Source organism: Rhinoderma darwinii, chromosome 1, assembly GCF_050947455.1.
Source record: "Rhinoderma darwinii isolate aRhiDar2 chromosome 1, aRhiDar2.hap1, whole genome shotgun sequence".
Classification (NCBI taxonomy): Eukaryota; Metazoa; Chordata; class Amphibia; order Anura; family Rhinodermatidae; genus Rhinoderma; species Rhinoderma darwinii.
The window spans coordinates 513646145-513670210 of NC_134687.1; the positions used below are offsets into that span (position 1 = coordinate 513646145).

Here is a 24066-nt window from a genome sequence, read left to right on the forward strand (position 1 = left end):
AAAGCTCTCAGAAGGTTGCAATTTCAGTTGGATTGGTTGGATGCCATGCTTGGGTTCTGGCATAATGGGATGTCAGATTTTTGTCTAAGAACTATCCTGTTGCGCATATAAATTTGTTTGCGCAACCATGAGGTTAACTAAAGCATCAGAATTTTTTTTTTAATCAATTTTCTGAAACCCAGTTGTATTTATTTTTATGCCAGGGGTAGAGATAATCTCTGTTTTTTCAGGTGTGTAGGTGGTAGGCGGTAACCATATGGGGTCACTTGTTCTGGTCTCATTTGGATCACTAGCCCTGCTTAGTTACTGAGGGGGTTCCTCGTCGTAAGTGGAGGAGGATAACAAAAACTGTGATTCACCCTCATTGGTGCTTTCATTATCGGAACATATAATGGCTTCTTGAAAAAAAAAAAGGGGGCTGTAGGTAGGGGGAAGAAAAAAAAGACAGGTGCTAAGGTAATAATGTTTGGATGATTCTTGAAACAAGAAGATAGTAGTGAAGGTGTAAGGGTATGTTGACACGCCCTATTTACGGATGTAATTCAGGCGTTTTACGCCTCGAGTTACGGCCGAAAAAAAGGCTCCAAACCGTTTGCAAACATCTGCCCATTGAATTCAATGGGTCTTACGGTGTTCTGTGCAGACGGGCTTTTTTTTACGCGCCGCTATCAAAAGACGGCGCGTAAAAAGACGGCCGCCTCAAAGAAGTGCATGTCACTTCTTGAGACGTAATTGGAGCTGTTTTTCATTGACTCCATTGAAAAACAGCTCCAAGTACGTCCGTAATGGACGCCGTGAAAAACGCCTGCACATACAAAAACATCTGAAATTCAGGAGCTGTTTTCGCCTGAAAACAGCTCCGTAATTTCAGACGTAATTGGCGTTGCCGTGTGAACTAACCCTTAGAGATAATAGTAAGTCAAGAGGTGGTGATGGTACTCACCCTCTGAGGTTGTGCAGGATGGTTGGCACCACGTCTATTTTAAGACATAGGGGGTCTCATGGACTCCATGTAGGAACAGTATGCAGGCCTCTGGAGTGGGCACCGGTGGCTGGTATACACCAGGTCATTGGGTGGAACACTAAAGCCAGTGGGTTTCGGAAAAGGGGATCACTCCTTCTCGTGGCGCTCCTGTAATGCTTGTAGATAGCCTTTGTAGTTCGCTGCTGGGAAGTAACTCCACAATCCTTAAGTTTTTTTGATAAAAGATAATTTATTTCTTGGAGATAAAATTTACCAAATAAATAAAATAATATGACAACATGCGACACATTTCAACCTAGAACCTAGGTCTTCTTCAGGCATAATAATTATAGAGGTTTCTACAGTGCTTAAATACTCTCATCTCGATTCGTTTTAGCTAGGTCAAATGCTACGGGTCCAAGTTCAAAGGGGAGTGGTTTCTTCCCTCGATCCCATATCACTGTATTTTTTTCCCCTTTTCTGTTTTTCCTGGAATTAAAAAGGTGTACCTTCCGGGAACGGCGATAAATTAGTAATCTGGTTTGGAATCTGGTGTTTTTACTTTGATGCAGTTTAATATGGGATTTTTTAATAAGTAAATTAAAGAATTGTGCCATATAAAACTCTGTATTCATTGCAACAAACATTTTCCTCCTCTTTTGAATGGTGGAGGGAAAAATTGTTTTTTTCTTTTTTATATTTTTTTTAACTTCTGTTCTCTACAGTGTCCCTATTGTCAAGAGGACTGGTCTTTATTTATTAAACAGCATTTTGGTTTTATTATTGACGTTTGCTCGGCTGAAAGCGTTACCCTTGCTATGACCACAGAACTCTGAGCGGTGGATGGTCCATATCAGCCTACATCATGAGTTTGTGCTCACCTGACCTTATTACTCCAAATCTGATTGGATAATCTATCTCCCTGTCTACGGTGGCCAGCGTGGTTCAAAGCTTAGAGGTTCGGGGGGTTTGAGGACTGGTATCTGGTGACAGAGGGCAAAGGAGAACTTTGTGCTGGATAAAGTGATCGGTTTCATTTTACATCTACTCTTGGCATCATTTGCAGATCTGCATGGATTGTAAGTATATAGATTGTTTTACGTTCTATCGAATCACACTTTACCTGGTTTCTTAAAATCTTATGGTTAATGTAATCTTGTAATTAACACAGTGTTTTTAGGTTATAGTGCAATCCATCTGCATTTATTGCAGTAATGAAATGGTTGGAAATTTCTATGTTGTTTCAATATGCCTCAAAGAGAAAAAGAAATAAACAAAATAAATCATTACTCTAGTAATTTCATCACAGCATTCAATAGCGGTAATGGTTTGATTAGAAACACCCGTAATAAACATTGAGGGATTTTATTAAATGATCCAGTTTTGAATAAAATTATTTAAAAAAAAAACAAGGATCACCTTCAGGTGAGGAAAAACCATAAAAAACATAGTGGCCCCTAGCAGATTAAAGAACGAACAACCCCCTGAAAGAATTAGCCTCTTCCCATCCATGTGGGTGTTTTTAGATGTGGAAAGAAGAAATGTCTTTGTTGTGCGAGTATTGACCACGGAAGAAAATCTATCATATCGAATACAACTAAGGAAGAGTTCAAAATCAAATCATTTATGAACTGTAGCACAGACTATGTGATCTATGTTGTTGAATGTGAATGCGGCATCCAATATGTGTCTAAGACCACACAATCACACTGTTGTAGTTTAAATAATCATTGATTCAATGCAAAAATATGGTATAAAAAACATAGCCTTTCAAGACACCTGCACAGATATCACAACACATCTTTTACGGGACTAAAAATCTCTCCAATTGAAAATATAGCCAAGACAGCACATAACCACATTGCAAAATTAACTGAAGAAGAATTGTTTTGGACAGAGGCGTAGCTACGGTTTTAGCACAGGGGGATGACGACAATGACATATCTGAGTGGGCCAACCTAACGCATGTTTAGAATTGAAGAGGTCATTCTAATTATATATCAACCTTCATCCCTGTATATTACCCCATTCATCCCTGTATATTGCCCCATCATCCCTGCATATACCAGCCATCATCCCTGTTTATATCAGCCATCATTCCTGTATATACCAGCCATCATTCCTGTATATAACCCACATCATCACTATAAATAGCAGCCTGGTTGGTATATATAGGGATTAATGGGGTTTATATATAGGAATGATGGCTGGTATATGCAGGGCTGATGGTGGTTATATATGGGGATGATGGTGGTTATTTGCAGGGATGATGGTGAGTCCAGCCATCATACCTGCATTAACCCCCATCATTCCTGTATATATCAGCCATTATCCCTGTATACAAACCCCATCATCCCTGTGTCCATTCATTATTGGGGAGGGAGGGGTGCTTGCTCACCCTCTCTTCTAACACGCAAGCTTCTTCTGCTCCTCCCTGGTGGGCAGTGTTAGATGTGTGCTCTGCTCTAGCAGACGTGCCTAGCATGCAGGACATCTGCTAGATTGAAGACTATTGTGGCGTCAGGGCGACTTCTAGCTTTTCTGCTGCCTGAAGCGAAAAATTACATGGCACCCCCAGATTTTGATTGACATCCCCCTGGCATGCCCAGGGTGCGTGCCGAGGTAGTACAAGGCAATGGCGCATCCGAGAAAGTTGGAGGAGACTGGTAGTGATGTATAACAGCCAGGGGGATGTCAATCAAGCATGGAAAGGTGGGTTTGGACGCAGGACTATGTTACTATTCAGGATAGCGGCACCGCCCCATGATCCTTTAATGAGTAATTAGCATATAGTGTGTGCCATTGATTTTATTTTTCTGCATCTGAAAAAAACATACAGGGGAATTCTTGGAAATATTGTCAGGTCATGTATTACTGCATGGTGGCAGTTCAAGGGGTTAAAACTACCAGACAGGTTCCCATTAAATATACAATGAATTGAAAACAAATCCATCTGCCATGCAATTTTGTTATTAGAAATACACCGTGTTCCAAATTATTATGCACATTGGATTTAAGTGTCATAAACATTTAATTATTAGTTTTTCAATTAAACTCATGGATGGTATTGTGTCTTAGGGCTCTTTGGATCATTGTAATCAATCTCAGACACCTGTGATAATTAGTTTTCCAGGTGTGCCCAATCAAAGGAAAACTACTTAAGAAGGACGTTCCACATTATTAAGCAGGGCACAGGTTTCAAGCAATATGGGAAAGAAAAAGGATCTCCCTGCTGCCGAAAAGCGTGAAATAGTGCAATACCTTGGACAAGGTATGAAAACATTGGATTTTTCAAGAAAACGTAAGCGTGATCATCGTACTGTGAAAAGATTTGTGGCTGATTCAGAGCACAGACGGGTTCGTTCAGATAAAGGCATAATGAGAAAGGTTTCTGCCAGACAAATTGATAGGATTAGGAGAGCAGCTGCTAAAATGCCATTGCAAAGCAGCAAACAGGTATTTTAAGCCGCTGGTGCCTCTGGAGTCCCACGAACCTCAAGGTGTAGGGTCCTCCAGAGGTTTTCAAGTGTGCATAAAGCTATTATTTGGCCACCCCTAAACAATGCTCACAAGCAGAAACGGTTGCAGTGGGCTCAGAAATACATGAAGACTAATTTTCAAACCGTGTTGTTTACTGATGAGTGCCGTGCAACCCTGGGTGGTCCAGATGGATGAAGTAGTGGATGGTTGGTGAATGGCCACCATGTCCCAACAAGGCTGCGACGTCAGCAAGGAGGTGACGAAGTCATGTTTTGGGCTGGAATCATGGGGAGAGAGCTGGTAGGCCCCTTTAGGGTCCCTGACGGTGTGAAAATGACCTCTGCAAAGTACGTAGAGTTTATGACTGACCACTTTCTTCCGTGGTACAAAAAGAAGAACCATGCATTCCGTAGCAAAATTATCTTCATGCATGACAATGCACCATCTCATGCTGCAAATAATACCTCTGTGTTATTGGCTGCTATGGGCATAAAAGGAGAGAAACTCATGGTGTGGCCCCCATGTTCCCCTGACCTCAACCCTATTGAGAATCTTTGGAGCATCCTCAAGCAAAATATCTATGAGGGTGGGAGGCAGTTCACATCAAAACAGAAGCTCTGGGAGGTTATTCTGACATCCTGCAAAGATATTCAAGCAGAAACTGTCCAAATACTCACAAATTCAATGGATGCAAGAATTGTGAAGGTGATATCAAAGAAGGGGTCCTATGTTAACATGTAACTTGGCCTGTTACGTTTTTTTTGATTGAAAGAGCTTGTGATTTCTGTAAATATGACCTCCTGATGCTGCAAATTCAACAAATGTCCATTTTAGTTCTATTTACAACCTTTAAAATGTTTTGATCTCTGTTGTGCATAATAATGTGAAACAGTGCATTTTGAGTTTTTTACTTCTAAAATAAAATCTGTTGTTATCATTAGGAGATTTGTTCAATAAAATTTGCATTATACTCCAACGGTTGATGGCTTGAAGATTATACTGACTGTCGTTTGCATCGACTATTTAGGAAAATCAGCGAAAAATAACATTTGCATTATAATTTGGAACGCGGTGTATATCCTATATAATTACAGCTCCAGAACCAAGCTCTAACATATCTATACGGCACGAGAACCAAGCTCAATACATATATACCGCAACAGAACCAAGCTCAATACATATATACAGCACCAGAACTGAGCTCAATACATATATACAACACCAGAACCAAGCTCAGTACATAAATACAGCAACAGAACAAAGCTCTATACATCTACCCAACACCAGAACCAAGCTCAGTACATCTATGCAGTACCAGAACAAAGCTCAGTACATATATACAGCACCAGAACAAGGCTCAGTACGTATATACAGCCCCAGAACCAAGCTCAGTACATATATACAACACCAGAACCAAGCTCAATACATATATACAGCTCCAGAACCAAGCTCAGTACATAAATACAGCACCAGAACCAAGCTCATACATATATCCAACACCAGAACCAAACTTAGTACATAAATACAGCACCAGAACAAAGCTCAGTACATATATACAGCCCCAGAACCAAGCTCAGTACATACATACAGCTCCAGAACCAAGCTCAGCAAATAAATACAACACCAGCAGAAATACAGCTCAATTTAGAGCAACCCCTGCCGTATAGGTTTGTACGGTTTAAAACTACTGCTCCCAGCATGACCCAAACAATAATAAGGATATGCTGGGAGTTGCTGTTTCACAAAAAAAAAATCATACCACCCATCATCTCGCTGCAGATCATACATTGACTAAATTACTGATTAGAGGCAGCATAAACATTTATATCAAGTGACTCACCTGTGACGTCTTTTCAGATTCTAGTTGTTCTTTTTCTCTTTTCTTCTCCATCTGGTCCAGACCTCTAAGGTGACTTCTCCCGACCACAGCCCATTTCTGTAGTTTTCCGCTCAGATGTCTTCAGCTTCTCATTTTTCAAACATTTCTGCACCTATAAACGAATTCTCATGGTGCCACACACTAGGCCCCTAAATATAATCGCGCCATACACTGCACCTCCAATTATAATAGCACAATACACTGTGTCCCTGATTATAATAGTACAATACAATGCACTGTATCCCTGATTATAATAGCACAATACACTGTATCCCTGATTATAATAGCACAATACACTGTGTCCCTGATTATAATAGCACAATACACTGTGTTCCACACAGTGCTCCCTGTAGATAGTGCCCCCAGATAGTCCCCTGCAGATAGTGCCCCCTATAGATTTACCTTCAGATATTACCCACATATAGCCCCCCCTGTAGATAGTGCCCCACATATAGCCCCCTGTATATAGTGCCCAACGTATCTGTAGATAGTGTCCCACATATAGCGCCCCCTGTAGATAGTGCCCCACATATAGCCCCCTGTATATAATGGCCAACGTATCTGTAAATAGTGTCCCACATATAGCCTCCCATGTAGATTGTGCCCCACATATAGCTCCCCACCATAGATAATGCCACTCACACTCTTAAGTGAAAAATAAACAACTTTACATACTCACCTTGATCCCGTCCCTGCACCATCCTGTGTCAATGCAGGCCTTCTCTGCTCTCTATTCTGTGCAGGTCTGCTGGGGCTGAATGACGCAAGCGGCATCATCGTGACATCATCGTGACATCATCATGACATCATCGTGCCGCTTGCATCATTGAAAGCCGTTGTTTGGCATGGCAGAATGACTTGCCCCACCAATCAGCGCCTTTCAACAAAGGAAGCAGCGCGATGACATCAATGCGCCACTAGCATTGATGAAAGGCGCTGATTGGCTGGGCAAGTCATTCTGCCCAGCCAATCAGCGTCATTGTTAGGCACTGAATGGTCGGGCACAGAACGTGCCCTTCAATTCATCGCTTATGCATGTAATTGTATCTGCGTCCTATAGATGCAGGTACAGTTAATGTAGGGGGGGTGGCAGCGGTTGGTTTTAGTTGCGCCGCCGCCCCTTCAGAGAGGCAGCAGGCCGCCCTGTGTGCCGTGGCCGCGGCGGTCATAGCAGGGGCAGCGGGAGCAGCGGTCATGGCGGCGGCGGTCTTAGTGGGCCAGACGATCTCAGTGGGCCTGGGCCCCCCCTCCCCGCTAGCTACGCTACTGGTTTTGGATTTTGAAACTCAAAACAGTGAGTCCCGACGACCTCAATAAAAATATCGAACCATAGAAATTTCCAAACAATTCATTACTGCAGTAAATGCAGATGAATTGCACTACAACAACAAAAAAAATATAGAATAAACTGCGTTAATTACAAGATTACATTTACCATAAGAGTTTAAGAAACCAGGTAAAAGTGTGATACATCGATGGAACATAAAACAATCGATTTACTTACTATCCATGCAGATCTGCAAATGATTCTGAGAGTAGATGTAAAATGTAATCGATCACTTTATTGAGCACAATATTCTCCTTTGCACTCCAGTCATCAACTCCCTCGAACCTCTAAGCTTTGGCAAACCGTAGACAGGGAGATAGATTATCCAATCAGAATTGGAGTAATAAGGTCAAGTGAGCACAAACTCATGACGTAAGTTACAATAAATACAGAGTTTTATATGACACAATTCTTTAATCTACTTAATAGAAAGCCCCAACTTAAACTGCATCAAAGTAAAAACACCCGATTCCAAACCAGATTATTCATTTATCTCCGTTCCCGCAAGGTACACCTTTTTAATTCTAGAAAAGACAGAAAAGGGAAAAAAAATAGAGCGATATGGTGTCGAGGGAAGAAACCACTCCCCTTTTGAACTTGGACCCATAGCATTTGACCTAGCCAAAACAAATCGAGATGAGAGTATTTAAGCACTGTAGAAACCTTTATATTTTATTTTACCTGAAGAAGACCTAGGTTCTAGGTTGCAACCTGTCGTATGTTGGCATGTTATTTTATTTATTTGGTAAATTTTATCTCCAAGAATAAATTATCTTTTATCAAAAAACAGTAAGGATTGTGGAGTTACTTCCCAGCAACGAACTACAAAGGCTATCTACAAGCAGTACAGGAGCGCCACGAGAAGGAGCGATCCCCTTTTCCGAAACCCATTGGATATTATCGGAACATAAAAAGGCATATGCCGCCTCCACACTAAATAGACGAGACATTCTGGGTATATAACAAGACTGGGTGCACTAACCCTGATGTACAAAAGTAAATTCCCGAATTAGCAAAACTTTTTTTTATTTTTTATTTTTGTCTCTTTTTTTTTTTTTATGAACACAAAACGAAAGAATAATTAAAAAAATTACTCCTCAAAAAATATGGTAGTAGAAGCCTGACAAGGAAACTGACGTGCAAAAGTAGCATACAAAATGACTAATAAATTACTAAACTAACCTAAATTACTAAAACTTTTAGTTGTTGTTTTTTTTGTTATTATGAAGATACAAAGAATAAACAAACAAAAACAAAACTACTACTCAAATATATGGGAGGAGTGGGTGAGTTTGGGCTAGTGATGTTGGGCACTAAAGGGTAGGCAGTAAAGGGTGGGCCGTAAAGGGTGCTGGTGGGCACTAAAGAGTGCAGGTGGGCACTAAAGGGTGTTGGTGGACACTATAGGGGCACTAAAGGGTGGGCAGTAAATTGTGCTGGTGGGCAGTAAAGGGTGCTGGTGGGCAGTATAGATGGCTGAGAGGCACTAAAGTGGGCTGGAAATAACTAAAGAGGGCTGGTGGGTACTAAGGATGGCTGGTGGGGACTAAAGGGGGCAGATATGCACCAAGTTGAGCTATTTAGATGTGTTTTCTGTCACAGTATGCTTAATGGTGTAACTACCGCTGTAGCAGCCTGTCTATCCTAGTTACACCCCTGGCTACACCACTCTGATCTCTTCACAGATCGCACACAAATGAGGAGATGTAATGTCCGTGGCTGCGGGCTGTCAGCTTCAACCTTCCCCTGACAGCCGCAGCCACGAGTCGGCAAGCGCTGGCCCCAGCCTCCTCCTCAGGAGACGCCAGCGCTCGCATCCACTCACCTCTGCCGGATCCCGTAGGGTACGCGCGCACGCTCGTGCCCGCTCTTAAAGGGGCAGCGTATGGACGAACCTTGGACCGGATGGACGAACCTTGACCGTGAGTACCCTGGACTATAAGAGGGGTCCAGCCCCCTAGTTCTATGCCTGAGCGTTGTTGTGTATCCCTTTGTCTGTCTATGCAAATGGTCCCCTAGTGTTCCTGCTCCCAGTGTTCCTGTTTCCGTTCCTGTACCTGTATCCCGATCTTGTGCCGTGCTTGCTATAGCCATGCTGTGCTGGATACCACGTTTGCCTGCTTCTCCACGCCCGACGTCCGCCCGCTGCCTAGTTCCTGCCAAACTACTGTCCGTGCTGCCACAGGTACACTATATACCATAGACTGTGACCTGCGCCCTGTTCGCCAGCTGCCCTACCTCCAAGGCGGTATGGCCCAGTGGGTCCACCGACCCTTCGTGACAGGAGATCAGAGACGGTGACAGGAGCTCTCACCCGTTTGACCAATCACAGCATTCTATGATGTGGCAGTCTCTAAAGACTAACCAAACACTGTGATTGCCGGCATGGAGGCATGCTGATTGGTCCCCAGCCCGGTAACAGAGCTCGTCAGCTGTCAATGACAGCTGTCATCACTGTGTTGTGACGATCTGCTTTCACACAGTAACAGTTTGTTTCTGCTTTGCAATAGTACAGGTCTGCTTTAGTGTGCGGCGTGTGCCGTACTATTCTGGCGCAGGTCCGCAACAGGTTAATTTCTCTATATATGTACAGTTTTTGGTGAAAGCTTTTACTTTTTGCTTTTGTTGGGTATCCAGGTCCACAATACTTTTAATTCAAAATGTTAGACTTTGCCCCAGGTACAAAAAAGTACTTTCAGTTTTTACTTACAAGGAGATAAAAGAAAAGTATAGCAAAGTGGATGTGCAGTCCAGGTTTTCTCCTCTCCCCTTGTGAATATATATGGTCTTTCTTTTTTTCTGGTACCATCACTCCACCCATTTGGCCAAATTGTTTTTAAATAGCAGGAGACTGCATAAGGGTTTCTACCTATTTGTTCTCAATTTGGCCACTGGGACTACAAGAAAAGGTGAGCTTTTTCAATCTCACTTTTTAGTGGTTTTGTGTGGTGGTCTTTGTTGATGTAGTGCTGTATCTGTGGGAGGACGTGGCCCAGAGCCAAGGTAGCTTAGACTGGCATTAAGGGTGCTGCTAGCCTCCTGGGTTGTTCCCTCTATGGGCAGGGCCAGCGTTAGGGAGTGAGGGCAAACTGGGCAATTGCCCAGGGCCCACAACCTCTCAGTGCCCCCTGCTGACTATAGCAGCCATAGCGGCTGCTACAGAGCCCGTGGCATGAGGGGCACATAACTTTTATGGGCCGAGCAACACGAGCCCTCTCAGGCTAAGTGGCGTTGCTAGCACCGGTGGGGGACCCCGGTGCTAGCTACTAACACATTCAATTGTATCTGCATCTCAGGATGCAGATACAATTGAATACTATAGGCCACGTTAGACCTGCAGCCTATAAGACGCTGGGACAGAATCCCTGCACAGGCCGACATGAGAACATCACTGGATCATGCTAGCCTATGCAAGGGTTCCATCTGGAGGCTATGGAGCAGCTCAGTCTGTTGCGGGAACGGGGCTGGGTAAGTAAAAAAAATTCTGTGGCACTATCTACAAGACGGGGGCTGTGTGTGGCGCCATCTACAAGAGGGGGACTGTGTGACACTATCTACAAGAGTGGGGCTTTGTGGCGTTATCTACAAGAGGGGGGCTTTGTGGCGCTATCTACAAGAGAGGGGCTGTGTGGTGCTATCTCCAAGTGGGGGGCTGTGTGGCACTATCTACAAGAGGGTGGCTGTGTGGCATTATCTACAAGATTATGGCTGTGTGGCTTTATCTACAAGAGGGGAGCTGTGTGGCGCTATGTATAAGAGGGGGGCTGTGTGGCGCTATCTACAGGGGCACAAAGGGGGCTGTGTGTGGTGCTATCTACAGGGGATGCTGTGGTGCTATCGATAGGGGACACAGTGGCACTATATACATTGGCACTGAGACACTATCTACAGGGGGCACAAAGGGGGCATTATTACTGTGTGGGGGCACAAAAGGGACACGGATACTGATGGGGCACTTTTATTGTATCAAGCACTAAGGGATCATTATTACCATCTGTGGCACTGTGGATTACGAGTTTGTTTAGTGGATAGGGAATTGGTGAGGAGGATGATATAAAAGCGAGAAACCAACATGTCTGTGTGTCAAATTCTGCAGAGACGATTCATGGCTGGAATAAGTCGTAATAGTGGTCTGGGCCGGATGGAGAAAAAAAGGGAATGTGAACGACTCTAATCAGAGAAAACATCACCTGTGAGTGACTGGATTTAAATGTACTGCAATCACAGTACAGAGCTCTTGAGTATAACTGCCATCTACCACTAAATGATCACTATATGGTGGTAATATTGGTCTTTGTATAGTGCTTTATATTCAGTAACGGTATAAGGGTATTATTCAGTCACTATGTGGTTATAGTGTGGCGGTATTATTTGGACCTTATATTGTGTTATTATTGATAATATTGGTTTTATAATAGTGAGTTGTGTTCAGTAACAGTATGCAGGTAATATTTAATCTGGTATAGTGGTATGATTTAATAATTATGAATGTATATAGATAATTTTTTTGTGTGGAGGGGGGACATATGCTTTGGAGCTGGCAACACTCCTGGATACGATAGGAATCAGCAATGCAGTTCACACCGCCTTCTGAATTGACTGCATTATTGATACAATAACTCAGCAGTTGGGGCCCAACTTTTAACTTTGCCCAGGGCCACACTTTGTCTAAACCCGGCCCTTTTTATGGGTACTGTGTTGCAGCGGCACTGGTTGCCATGCAATACTGCACTTGATACAGTAGGGATCCACTTAAAAAAGGTGTAGGAGCAAGTTGGCTTATACAGTTTGATCAAAATGTAAAATAAGAACCTAATTTTCGAATGTGCAGTCCAGGTTTTCTTCTCTCCCCTTGTGAATTTACAGTATTTAGTTTGTGCTTTTCTGACAGAAATCAGAACTTAAAACCAGTTTAGCTATGTTCACACAGCACAGATTTTTAGAAAATCTGTGGCAGAATTCTGCTACTGAAACTTGGATTTCTGCTCCCGATTGGCCATCAGATCCAAACACGGATTAGCCCCATTGTAGTTCATTAGAGCTACTCCATTGTTTTTCAGTGCGGAATCTGCATTGAAAAGCAATAATAAACATGCTGTGGACTTCTCACCACTCCCCGACATTTGACATACATGAAGGCAGGCATAAGTGTATGTTCACACGCAAACTCAAAAACCTTTTTCCCCTAAAGTAATATAAACAATAAAAAAAATAAACATAATTGGTGTCACCGCATCCGTATAAGTCAGAACTATTAAAATATAACAATAAAAAAAAAATCCAAAATTGCTGTTTTTTGGTCACCTTAGCTTCTCAAAAAAATTAAAATAATTCACATGTAAGTCACATGTACCTCAAAATGGTATTAATAAAAACCACGGCTCGTCCCACAAAAATCAAGCTCTCACACAGCTTCATTGATGGAAAAATAAAAAAAGTTATCTGTTATATTTTGTAAAAGTAGTTAAACATAAAAAAAAATACTGTATACAAATTTGCAATTTACTTAATCTTATTGACGCGCATATTAAAGTTACCATATCAAAAACAAAAACCAATTGGGGAATTGCTGTTTTTTTCCATTCCATCCCACAAAATAATTTTCAAACGTTTCCCAGGACATTATATGGTACATTAAATGGGGCCATTGAAATACAACTCATCCTGCAAAAAAAAGCTCTAATGCCGCTACATAGATAAAAAAAACACAAAAGTTATGGCTTCCATTTTTTCCATGGTGTAGTAACAGGGGTCGACATCCTTTTTTGTATGGCTTGCCGATAAAAAAAAAAAAGTTAATGGTGAAGTACTCAGTATGCCATGTTAACATGAAAGTCATATAAGACAAACTGTTACCACGTATGTTACATAAACCAATTAATAAGTTATTTAAAGTATAGATTTAATATAGTATAGAGCAGGGGTCTCAAACTTGGCCGGGTAAGTGGGCCACATATAGAAAAAATGGGAAGTTGACGGGCCGCATTACTTTCAAATTTGATACAATACAAAATTATTGTTAATCAATTAGTTATTTGAACTACTATAACACTATATTACTATAATAATAATAATACTACATTACTATAATAATACCACTAGGTTTAAAATTTGAGAGAATTCTCCACGTGCTTATTTCAACAATCCAGTTTTTCAGTTTAAGTGTCACTAAATGCAGTCTGGCGGCTCAGTTGGCAGTGTTTGGCAGACACACATGTCAAGATTGGGATTGGGCAGCCCCTTTTTAGATAGTGCTACAGAGTCCTCTGTAGATAGTGCCACAGAGTCCTCTGTAGATAATGTCACAGTGCCCTCTGTAGATAATGCCACAGTGCCCTCTGTAGATAATGCCACAGTGCCCTCTGTAGATAATGCCACAGTGCCCTATGTAGATAATGCAACACACCCCTAGATAATGCCACTGTGTCCTCTATAGATACTGCCACACCCCCATTTGTACATAATGCCACAGTGCCCTCTGTAGATGCTGCCACAGTGCCCTCTGTAGATTCTGCCACAGTGCCCTCTGTAGATTCTGCCACAGTGCCCTCTGTAGATGCTGCCACAGTGCCCTCTGTAGATTCTACCACAGTGCCCTCCGTAGATGCTACCACAGTGCCCTCCGTAGATGCTGCCACAGTGCCCTCCGTAGATGCTGCCACAGTGGCCTCCGTAGATGCTGCCACAGTGGCCTCCGTAGATGCTATCATATATGGACAGCGATGTCAGGGAATTCCACAGAGTCCCGGAGCAGAGCCTATACTAGCGCTCCGCCCGGGACTCCGCTCTGGGGAAGACCCTGACAACACTGTTCATATATGGACAGCGATGTCAGGGAATTCCACAGAGTCCCGGAGCAGAGCCTATACTAGCGCCCTGCACGTGACTCCGGCTCTGGGGAAGCCCCAGACATCGCTGTCCATATGTGGACAGCGATGTCAGGGAATTCCACAGATTCCCAGAGCAGAGCCTATACTAGCGCTCTGCCCAGGACTCCGCTCTGGGGAAGACCCTGACATCGCATGTCCATATATTGACAGCGATGTCAGGGGATTCCACAGTGTCCCGGAGCAGAGCCTATACTAGCGCTCTGCCCGGGACTTTGGGGAAGACCCTGACAACACTGTCCATATATGGACAGCAATGTCAGGGAATTCCACACGGAGCAGAGCCTATACTAGCCTATACTCTTCACGGGACTCCGGCTCTGGGGAGGCCCCAGACATCACTGTCCATATGTGGACAGCGATGTCAGAGAATTCCACAGAGTCCCGAAGCCTTTACTAGCGGCTCTGTGTCCCGCGGGCCGCAGATGACAGCCCCAGGGGCCGCATGCGGCTCGCGGTCCGCGTGCTTGGGACCCCTGGTATAGAGTATAAATTACCCATTCACATGCATTGCCGGCAGAATGTCAGCTGATTCTGTTAGGATTTAGGCGCGTAATCCGTGCTTCAATCCAGAAAGAATCCTCAGCATGCGGATATGGTTCATACTTACATCATGGTTATTGTTCATTATCGAAACCATGACGCATCACCAGATCCATTGCACAGAGCCTCCAATGCAGCAAAGCCTCAAACACAGATGTCAAAAGAGCCCTTGAATCTTAAACAGAAAATCTCATACAAAAAAAACTCAACTAAATCCAAATGGCTCTGTGCACATGTGTTTGTGATGTCCGTCTCGCATTTACATCGGGAATCCTCTCTATGTACACGCTAAGCTTGTCAATAGGGCTCCATTAACCAAAAGAAGGCCAAAAGACTGTCCTTTCAGCCTCTGTCGGGCTTGTATACTTCAGTTTACCTTTTTTTCTAAGATAGGAATAGTGTAGTAGGCTAAGCTTTTCCATCCTGCTGGATGCCACGCAGTATACATTTTTTTTTTAATGTGGGAGCCAATAGGTGATGTATGCCACTCGATGGCTTACATCAGAGGTATACATTTAACATATACGTCATGGGCTTTTACAATAGCCTTTCATGATGTATACATTAAATGGATACCATCAAATTCTACGGGTAACAGACGCATTAAACGGATGCCTAACAGTAGCATCCGTCACTCATAGACTATAATGGTATCTGTTTAACGTATAATTCATGAACAGGGTCGTAAGAGTTTATGAAGTTTATATTTAATGTATACCATTAAAGTCTACGGTAATGGATGCCACTGTTAGGCATCTGTCACCGCCTGCTTTTAACATATATGTCGAAAGCTTTTTCCTGGCGTATACGATAAACGTAGGACAAAACAGTGATGTAAAATAACTTATGTTTTAAAATTTATATATTTTGCTTCAGTAAAAACAGACAGATAAACAGAGATAGATTATTGTGGCACGATTCCATCACTGGAATTAGAAATCAACAAGAATATTTTTGTGTATGTATACAAATAAACAGATTTACCCCAATATCTTCTTCAAGCTTCTTTGCAATACTGTTCCAATTTTTGACATCATAATTTGTCTTGTAATAACCAGTTACATCAATATTTAACATAATCCATTCCTCATCAGTTGTAGTTTTCATTTCTGCGACATTTTCTGAGAATGAATAATAAAGCTACATTTTGAATGTTAATTTGCCAACTGATAATGTTGAAAGGAATCAGTAAAAGCAGATAAAGTGAAGTGTATACATTTACATTTATAGATTACACATGGCAATCCTGTTGCTTTTTTGCCGTCGCCGCTGCTGCAGTTTCAGTGAGTGGAAGTTTATAAATCCCATTTGTCTCAAGATGACAATCCATTTCTATTTTCAAGCCAGCCCGACGATCAGCTGATCACCACGGATCTGGCATCGAAAACCCTCAGCAAGCAGCTGTTCTCATCAGCGTGAGTTCGGTTTGCTGCGGCTATCTGGTCTAACCCAAAGAGGGAGGTCCCGAGCGGAGTACCCCCTCTATGACATCCCTATTCCCTAATAGGGTATATGGACAAGGGTTGTCGTAATGAGACAACCCCTTTAAACATCTGAATTAACTAAATGTGTAACTTAAAAGAGTTGTCCTATCGTATGTACAATAAAAAAAACCTAATGAGTGCAATTAAAAGTTCTGCAACTTTCTAAGGCTTTGTTCACATCTGCGTCGGGGGTTCTGTTCATGGGTTCCGTTTGACTTTTCCGTCAGGGGAACCCATGAACGGAAACCATGGCTTTCCGTTTGCATTACCACTGATTTCAATGGTAAAGCTTCCGTTGCTAAGGGTTTCCGTTTTTCTCCATTCCCTAAGGTTTTAGATTTTTGGCGGAATCAATAGCTTAGTCAACTATGCTATTGATTCCGCCGAAAAAACTCAAACCTTACAGAATGGAGACAAACGGAAACCATTAGCAACAGAAGCGTTACCATTGAAATACATGGTAATGCGAACGGAAAGCTATTGTTTCCGTTTGGTTTCTATTCATGGCTTCCCCTGACGGAAAGGTCCAACGGAACCCATGAAAGGAACCCCGGTGCAGATGTGAATGAAGCCTAATATACTCTGTTTCAATCCCTCTCCATTTAAAAGATCTTTGTCACTGAATGAAAACATTCTTGTTTAGATCCAGAGGCTAAAAATCCATATAGACTAATGTATCTTAAAGCTGAGCGTTTGTTACAATGAATCAAGTGTAGACGATCCTCTGTGACCCAAACACATCTGTGGCACAAATCCCTAGAGGATTTGCTACAATGAATAAGTAAAAGCTATCAAACGTTGAGTTCATGTTGCTCAGATCACAGAGGATTGCTTAGACTGTTTGCATTTTTTAAGTAGGCCTTTTTATGCTCTCAATGTAAATAATAATGCGGAAATAGTGGCGTATAATGTGTACACTTGGTCAATTAAGTATTTGCACCAAAAATAATTACTGCTTGTGCCGCATATGCCACCTTGATTTGTGTTAGCCAAGTGGTCTTGGTTATGGGCAGGTACTTTTTAGCCATATTTATGAAATGCTGTTTTTTAGCCAGCAGACAGACAAATATAAGACACAAAACTAAACCAAAAGCAATATACCTTCTCCAATGTAAAATGCAATATATTTAACAAATGGTGTACGACATTAGATACATTTGTAGCAAAATAAACTGCTAAAAAGTGCCAATGTCTTAGGTAGCGCAATGATGGTAAAGTTGGCCATACACAACTAGATCCTGTCACCAAAACATCTTTGACCAATCCAGACATGGAATCCACAAAACGTCTGAAGGTGTCCTGTGGTATCTGGCCCCAAGACGTTCGCAGCAGATCCTTCAAGTCCTGTAAGTTGTGAGGTGGGGCCCCTATGGATCAGACTTATTTTTTTTAGCACATCCACAGATGCACCATTGGATTGAGACCTGGGGGATTTGGAGGCCAAGATAACACCTTGAGCAATTGCTGAATAATTTTTTCAAACTATTCCTGAACAATGTTTGTAGTTTGGCAGGGTGCATTATCCTGCTGAAAGAGGCCGCTGCCATTAGGGTATACCATTGCCATGAAGGGTGTACTTGGTCTGCAACAAAGTTCAGGTAGGTGGCAGGACAAAGTGACATCCACATAAATGCCAGGACCCAAGGTTTCCCAGCAGAACATTGCCCATCACACCCCCTCTGCTGGCTTGCATTCTTACCATAGTGCATGATGGTGACATCTCTTCCCCAGGTGAGTGACGCACACACACCAGGCCATCCACATGATGTGGACGAAAAAAAAGTGATACAGCAGAAAAAGCCATATTCTTCCCTTGCTACATGCACCAGTATTGACTTGCATATGCCCATTGTAGGTGCTTTCGGCGGTGGTCAGCATGGGCACTTTGACCAGCCTGCGGATATGCAGCCCCAAACGCAGCAGGTTGTGTTTACTGACACATTTCTAGCGTAGCCAGTATTACTTTTTTTGAGCAATTTGTGCTGCAGCAGCTCTTCTGTTGGAATCAACCAGACGGGCTAGCCTTTGCTTCCCACGAAAATTAAAGAGCCTTGGATCATCCGTTGTCTTTCCTTGGACCACTTTTGGTAGGTGCTAACCACTGCATACTGGAAACACCCCAAAAGACCTGCTATTTTTGTGATGCTCTGACCCTGTCATGTATCCATCACAATTTTGCCCTTGCCAAAGTTTCTCAGATCCTTACGCTTGCCCATTTTTCCTGTTTCGAACATATCAACTTCAAGAACTGACTGGTTACTTGCTGCCTAATATACTAATAAATTCCACCCCTTGACAGGTGTCATTGTTAGTAGAAAATAAAGTCATTCACTTCACCTGTCAGTGGTATTAATGTTATGGCTGATCGGCGTAAACAGGATAGTTCATCAGTATATGATCGGTGGTGGTCCGACACCCAGACTCCGCACCGATTAGCCGCTCCGGCTGCCTCCGGGCGCGTTTGTTTTGAACGGTGTGCAGTAGTTGGAAACTGAAACAGATGGCTCCGGTCACGGAATAGCGTTATACTCCTATTCAAGTGAATAGGAGCTGAGATGCAGTTCTGCAGAACAGCCGCTTTGCAGTGGTCGGAGCCCTCTGCTTCCGGCTCCAACTACTGCATATGGTTCAAAACATCCGGCGCCCGAAGACAGATAGAGTGGCTGATTGGTGCAGGGTCCGGGTGTCGGACCCGCATCGATCATATACTGATGACCTATCCTGTGGATAGGTCATCAGTTGTCCGGTTGTGGAAAAACCCTTTAAGGTCATATTAAAATTAACAATGTTTTTTTCTTTTCAATAACATGCACTTTTGGAGATTCCACTAAAAAGCTGCAGGTTTTTTCAAGACAAATCTAATGTCAATGTGTGACTTGAATCTATTGGGCAGATAAACATGTCTCAGTAAATAAAAAATGGCCTGTCTAAAAAATGCACTAAGGACATTTGGTGATGTCCCTTTTTAAAGTGGACGTGCTTAATTATGCAGTTGCAAAAATGACAGTAGGTATGCCATAGAAAGTCTTTTGTTTTTGACCACTGGCCGTGCGGAGATCCGAGCACTGTCTGAACAAGAGTCTACAAACGGTGAGCTGGAGGATTCCTCCCCCCCTTCCCTATATGTTTTCTAGCTTATGCCATAGAAAATAATAATAGTTGCTTACTTGTCTTAGCATCCAGCCAAATTGTTGGCTGCTGTACTCCATTCTTCATCCAAGAAATAGGAATAATCCATGTATGACTGTAGAAAAAAAAAAAAGATAAAGTGCTGAATTATATATATTATTATAATATGTATTTATTATATATATATTTTTTTATTTTAACCTTTACCACATATGTATAACATATACACTTACATTACAAATCTTGCCCAGTTTAATGTGTATTCAAATAAGCTCATGAACAAAAAGAAAAATAAGGGGTGGCTTTAAAAAATCTTTTTATGTTAGAAGGATGCCCTGATAATAATCTGGCAGAAAGTGTTCACTATTCCAGAATAGCCACCACTGGAGAAATTAGGAATGACACAGTTCTCATTAAAATCAATGTGCTGTTTCTGTAATGAACAGATGTGGGGGGTCCTCCAGAGTGAGAGATACTCTATGTAGCTCTTTGTTATGACTACCTCAGTACAAAGTGACCAGTTGTAGTTTCTGATTATGGCCTCACGTCCAAGTTGAGTTAGGGAAATGTGACCCTAGACTTTATATTCATCTGCTCTTTTTCCATTTTCAGAGGAGAAGGATAAGCTAACTTTTTTTGTGCCCATATCTACAGTACTGTGCAAAAGTTTTAGGCAGTTGTGGAAAAATGCTGCAAAATAAGAATTCTTTCAAAAATAGAAGCACTAATTGTATTTTGTTCATTGATAAAACAAATATCTAAGTGAATAAACAGAAGAGAAATCTAAATCAAATCAATATTTGGTGTAACCACCCTTTGCCTCAAAAAAGAATCAATTCTTCTAGGTACACTTGATCAAAGTCATGGATTTTGTAGGATTATAGTCAGGTCTATGATTAACCAATTATACCAAACAGGTTATAATGATCATCATTTTCATATGTAGGTTGAAACACAGTCATTAACTGGAGCAGAATTAGCTGTGTAGGAGGCTTAAAACTAGATGAGGTACGGCCAAACTCTGCTACAAAGGTGAGGTTGTGGAAGACTGTTTCATGTCACAACTCCACCGTGGCAATACTAAGCACAGAAATAAGACACAAGGTAGTTATACTGCATCAGCAAGGTTTCTCCCAGGCAAAGATTTCAAAGCAGACTTGGGTTTCAATATGTGCTGTACAAGCTCTTTTGAAGAAGCACAAAGACATGGGAAACGTTAAGGACCATAGACACAGAAACTTAGTGCAGCAGATCAAAGACACATAATGCTTACTTCCCGTCAAAAGATGTCCAGAAGTGCCATTAGCTCAGAACTGTCAGAAACCAGTGGGACCCAGGTATACCCATCTACTGTTCACAGAAGTCTGGCCAGAAGTGATCTTCATTGAAGTATTGCGGCCAAAAAGCCATAACTTCAACATGGAAACAAGGCCAAGTGACTCAATTATGCACGAAAACTTAGGAACTGGGATGCAGAAAAATGGCAGCAGGTGCTCTGGACTGATAAGTCAAAATTTCAAATATTTGGCTGTAACAGAAGGCAGTTTGTTTGCCGAAGACCTGCAAAGCGGTACAAAAAGGAGTATCTGCAGGTAACAGTGAAGCATGATGGAAGTTCCTTGCAGGTTTGAGGCTGCATTTCAGCAATTGGAGTTGGGGTTTGGTCACAGTTAATTGTGTCCTCAATGATAAGAATAACAGGCAGATACTCATCCATCATGCAATACCATCAGGGAGGCATCTGATTGGCTCCAAATTTATTCTGGACAACGACCCTGAACATACAGCCAATGTCATTAAGAACCAACTTCAGCATAAAGAAAAAGAAGAAGGGGACCTGGAAGTGATGATATGGTCCCCACAGAGACCTGATCTCAACATCATCGAGTCTGTCAGGGATTACATGAAGAGACAGAAGGATTTGAGGAAGCCTATATCCACAGAAGATCTGTGGCTAGTTCTCCAAGATGTTTGGAACAACCTCCCTGCTGAGTTCCGTCAAAAACTGTTTGCAAGTGTACCTAGAAGAATTTATGCTGTTTTGAAGGCAAAGGGTGTTCACACCAAATATTGATTTCATTTAGATTTCTCTTCTGTGCATTCACTTTGTATTTTGTTAATTAATTTAAAAAAAAAAACGATTAACTCTTCTATCTTAGGCACTATATATATATATATATATATATATATATATATATATATATATATATATATATATATATATATGATTAGGTCCAGAATTATTTGGACAGTGACACAATCTTCATGATTTGGGCTCTGCTGCCACCACATTGGATTTGAAATGAAACAACTGTGATGCAATTGAAGTGTAGACTTTCAGGTTTAATTCAAGGGTTTGAACAAAAATATCCTGTGAGTCGTTTAGGAATTGCAACCATTTTTCTACACAACCTCCTCATTTCAGAGGCTCAAAAGGAACAAATGAACATTACCATAAATATATATATATATTTTTTAATACTTTGTAGAGAATCCTTTGCAAGAAATGACTGCCTGAAGTCTGGAAGAAATGGACATCACCAAACGCTAGGTTTCCTCCTTTGTGATGCTTTGCCAGGCATTTACTGCAGCTGTCTTCAGTTGTTGCTTGTTTGTGTGTCTTTCTGCCTTAAGTTTTGTCTTCAGCAAGTGAAATGCATGCTCGATTGGGTTGAGATCTGGTGATTTACTTGGCCATTGCAGAATATTCCACTTCTTTGCCTTAAAAAACTCCTGGGTTGCTTTCTCACTATGTTTTGGGTTATTGTCCATCTGTTCTGTGAAGCGATGTCCAAACAACCTTGCTGCATTTGGTTGAATCGGAGCAGAAAGTGTAGCCTCCATGGCCGCGGACCGTGGATCCCCCCCCCCGATGGCCGCAGCCATGGATCTGTGATCGCTGGCTCGCCTCTCCTTCCTAGGAGATGCCAGCGCTCACTTCCGCTCCGGTCTGCTGTGCACATGTGAAAATCATCATCATCAACTGCCCATGATTTCCTGGACTATAAGAAGGGCACTGCCCTTCTGATCCTTGCCTGAGCATTGTTAGTGTATCCCATGTCAGTCTTGCAAATGGTCCCTTAGTGTTTTCACGTTCCTGTTGTTACCCGTGCCCTGCTACCTGTATCCTCTATCCGGTGCTGTGTTCTTGTTCCTGAGCCTATTAGTGTTGGAGTAGTGTCCTACTGCACCTGCTGTCGTTTGCCACGTCCAGTGTCGTCTGAAATGAACAGTGTCCTTTGCCACATCTGGTGTTATCCGCCATGTCTGGTGCAACCTGCTGCACCCACCTCCATCTGTGCTGAAGCCTCGGCCACTGTCTGGACTATCTCAGGTACCCTTGTGTTACGAACTGCTAGAGACTCTTGTATAGACTATAACTAGGCCAGCTGCCTCTCCGCTATGGTGCAGCGGCCTAGTGGGTCCATATACCCTGTGATCGTGACAGAAAGTATACCCCCTGAACACTTCAGAGTTCATCCGGATGCTTCTGTCTTCAGTCACATCATCAATAAACACTAGTGACCTAGTGCCTTTGGCAGCCATGCATGCCCATGCTATCATACTGCCTCCACCATGTTTTACAGAGGATGTGGTGGGCTTTGGATCACAAGCCTTCTCCATACTTTCTTCCTCCCATCATTCTGGTACAGGTTGATCTTAGTTTCATCTGTCCAAAGAAGGCTGTTCCAGAACTGGACTGGCTTCTTTAGATGTTGTTTGGCAAATCTGACCTTTCTATTTTTGAGGCTGATTAATGGTTTGCACCTTTTGGTGAACCCTGTGTATTTGCACTCATGAAGTCTTCTCTTTATGGTAGACTTAGATACTGATAGACCTACTTCCAGGAGAGTGTTCTTAACTTGGGAGATGTTGTGAAGGGGTATTTCTTCACCATGGAAAGGATTATGCGATCATCCACCACTGTAATCTTCCATGAACGTCCAGGCCTCTTTTTTTTTCAAGAATGTACCAAACTGCTGATTTGGCCACTCCTAACATTTGTTCTATCTCTCTGATGGATTTCTTCATTTTTTTCAGCCTAACGATGGTCTGTTTCACTTGCATTGAGAGCTCCTTTAACCGTATGTTGTGGGTTTACAGCAACAGCTTACAAATGCAAATGCCGCACCTGGAATCAACTCCAGACCTTTTACCTGCTTAATTGATGATGAAATAATGAGGTAAATAGCCTATGCAGCCCATTAGATAGCATTTGAGATAATTGTCTAATTACCTTTTGGTCCCTTGAAAAAGAGGCAGCTACATATTAAAGACATGTAATTCCTAAACCCTTCCTCAAATTAGGATGTGAATACCCTCAATTTAAAGCTTAGAGTCTGCACTTTAAGCCCATATTGATCATATAACTG

The 24066-nt window shown here is 42.3% G+C and overlaps 1 protein-coding gene across 1 annotated transcript in view; it reads right to left on the minus strand.

Moving 5' to 3' along the window:
- Positions 1-24066, minus strand: part of LVRN (laeverin) — a 172716-nt gene that overhangs the window by 36080 nt on the left and 112570 nt on the right. The window contains exons 11-12 of the mRNA XM_075854817.1: positions 19732-19808; positions 16065-16201 (exon numbers count right to left, since the gene is read on the minus strand). Of these exons, the coding sequence (XP_075710932.1) occupies positions 16065-16201; positions 19732-19808 (214 nt within the window). The remainder of the gene's footprint in view (positions 1-16064; positions 16202-19731; positions 19809-24066) is intronic.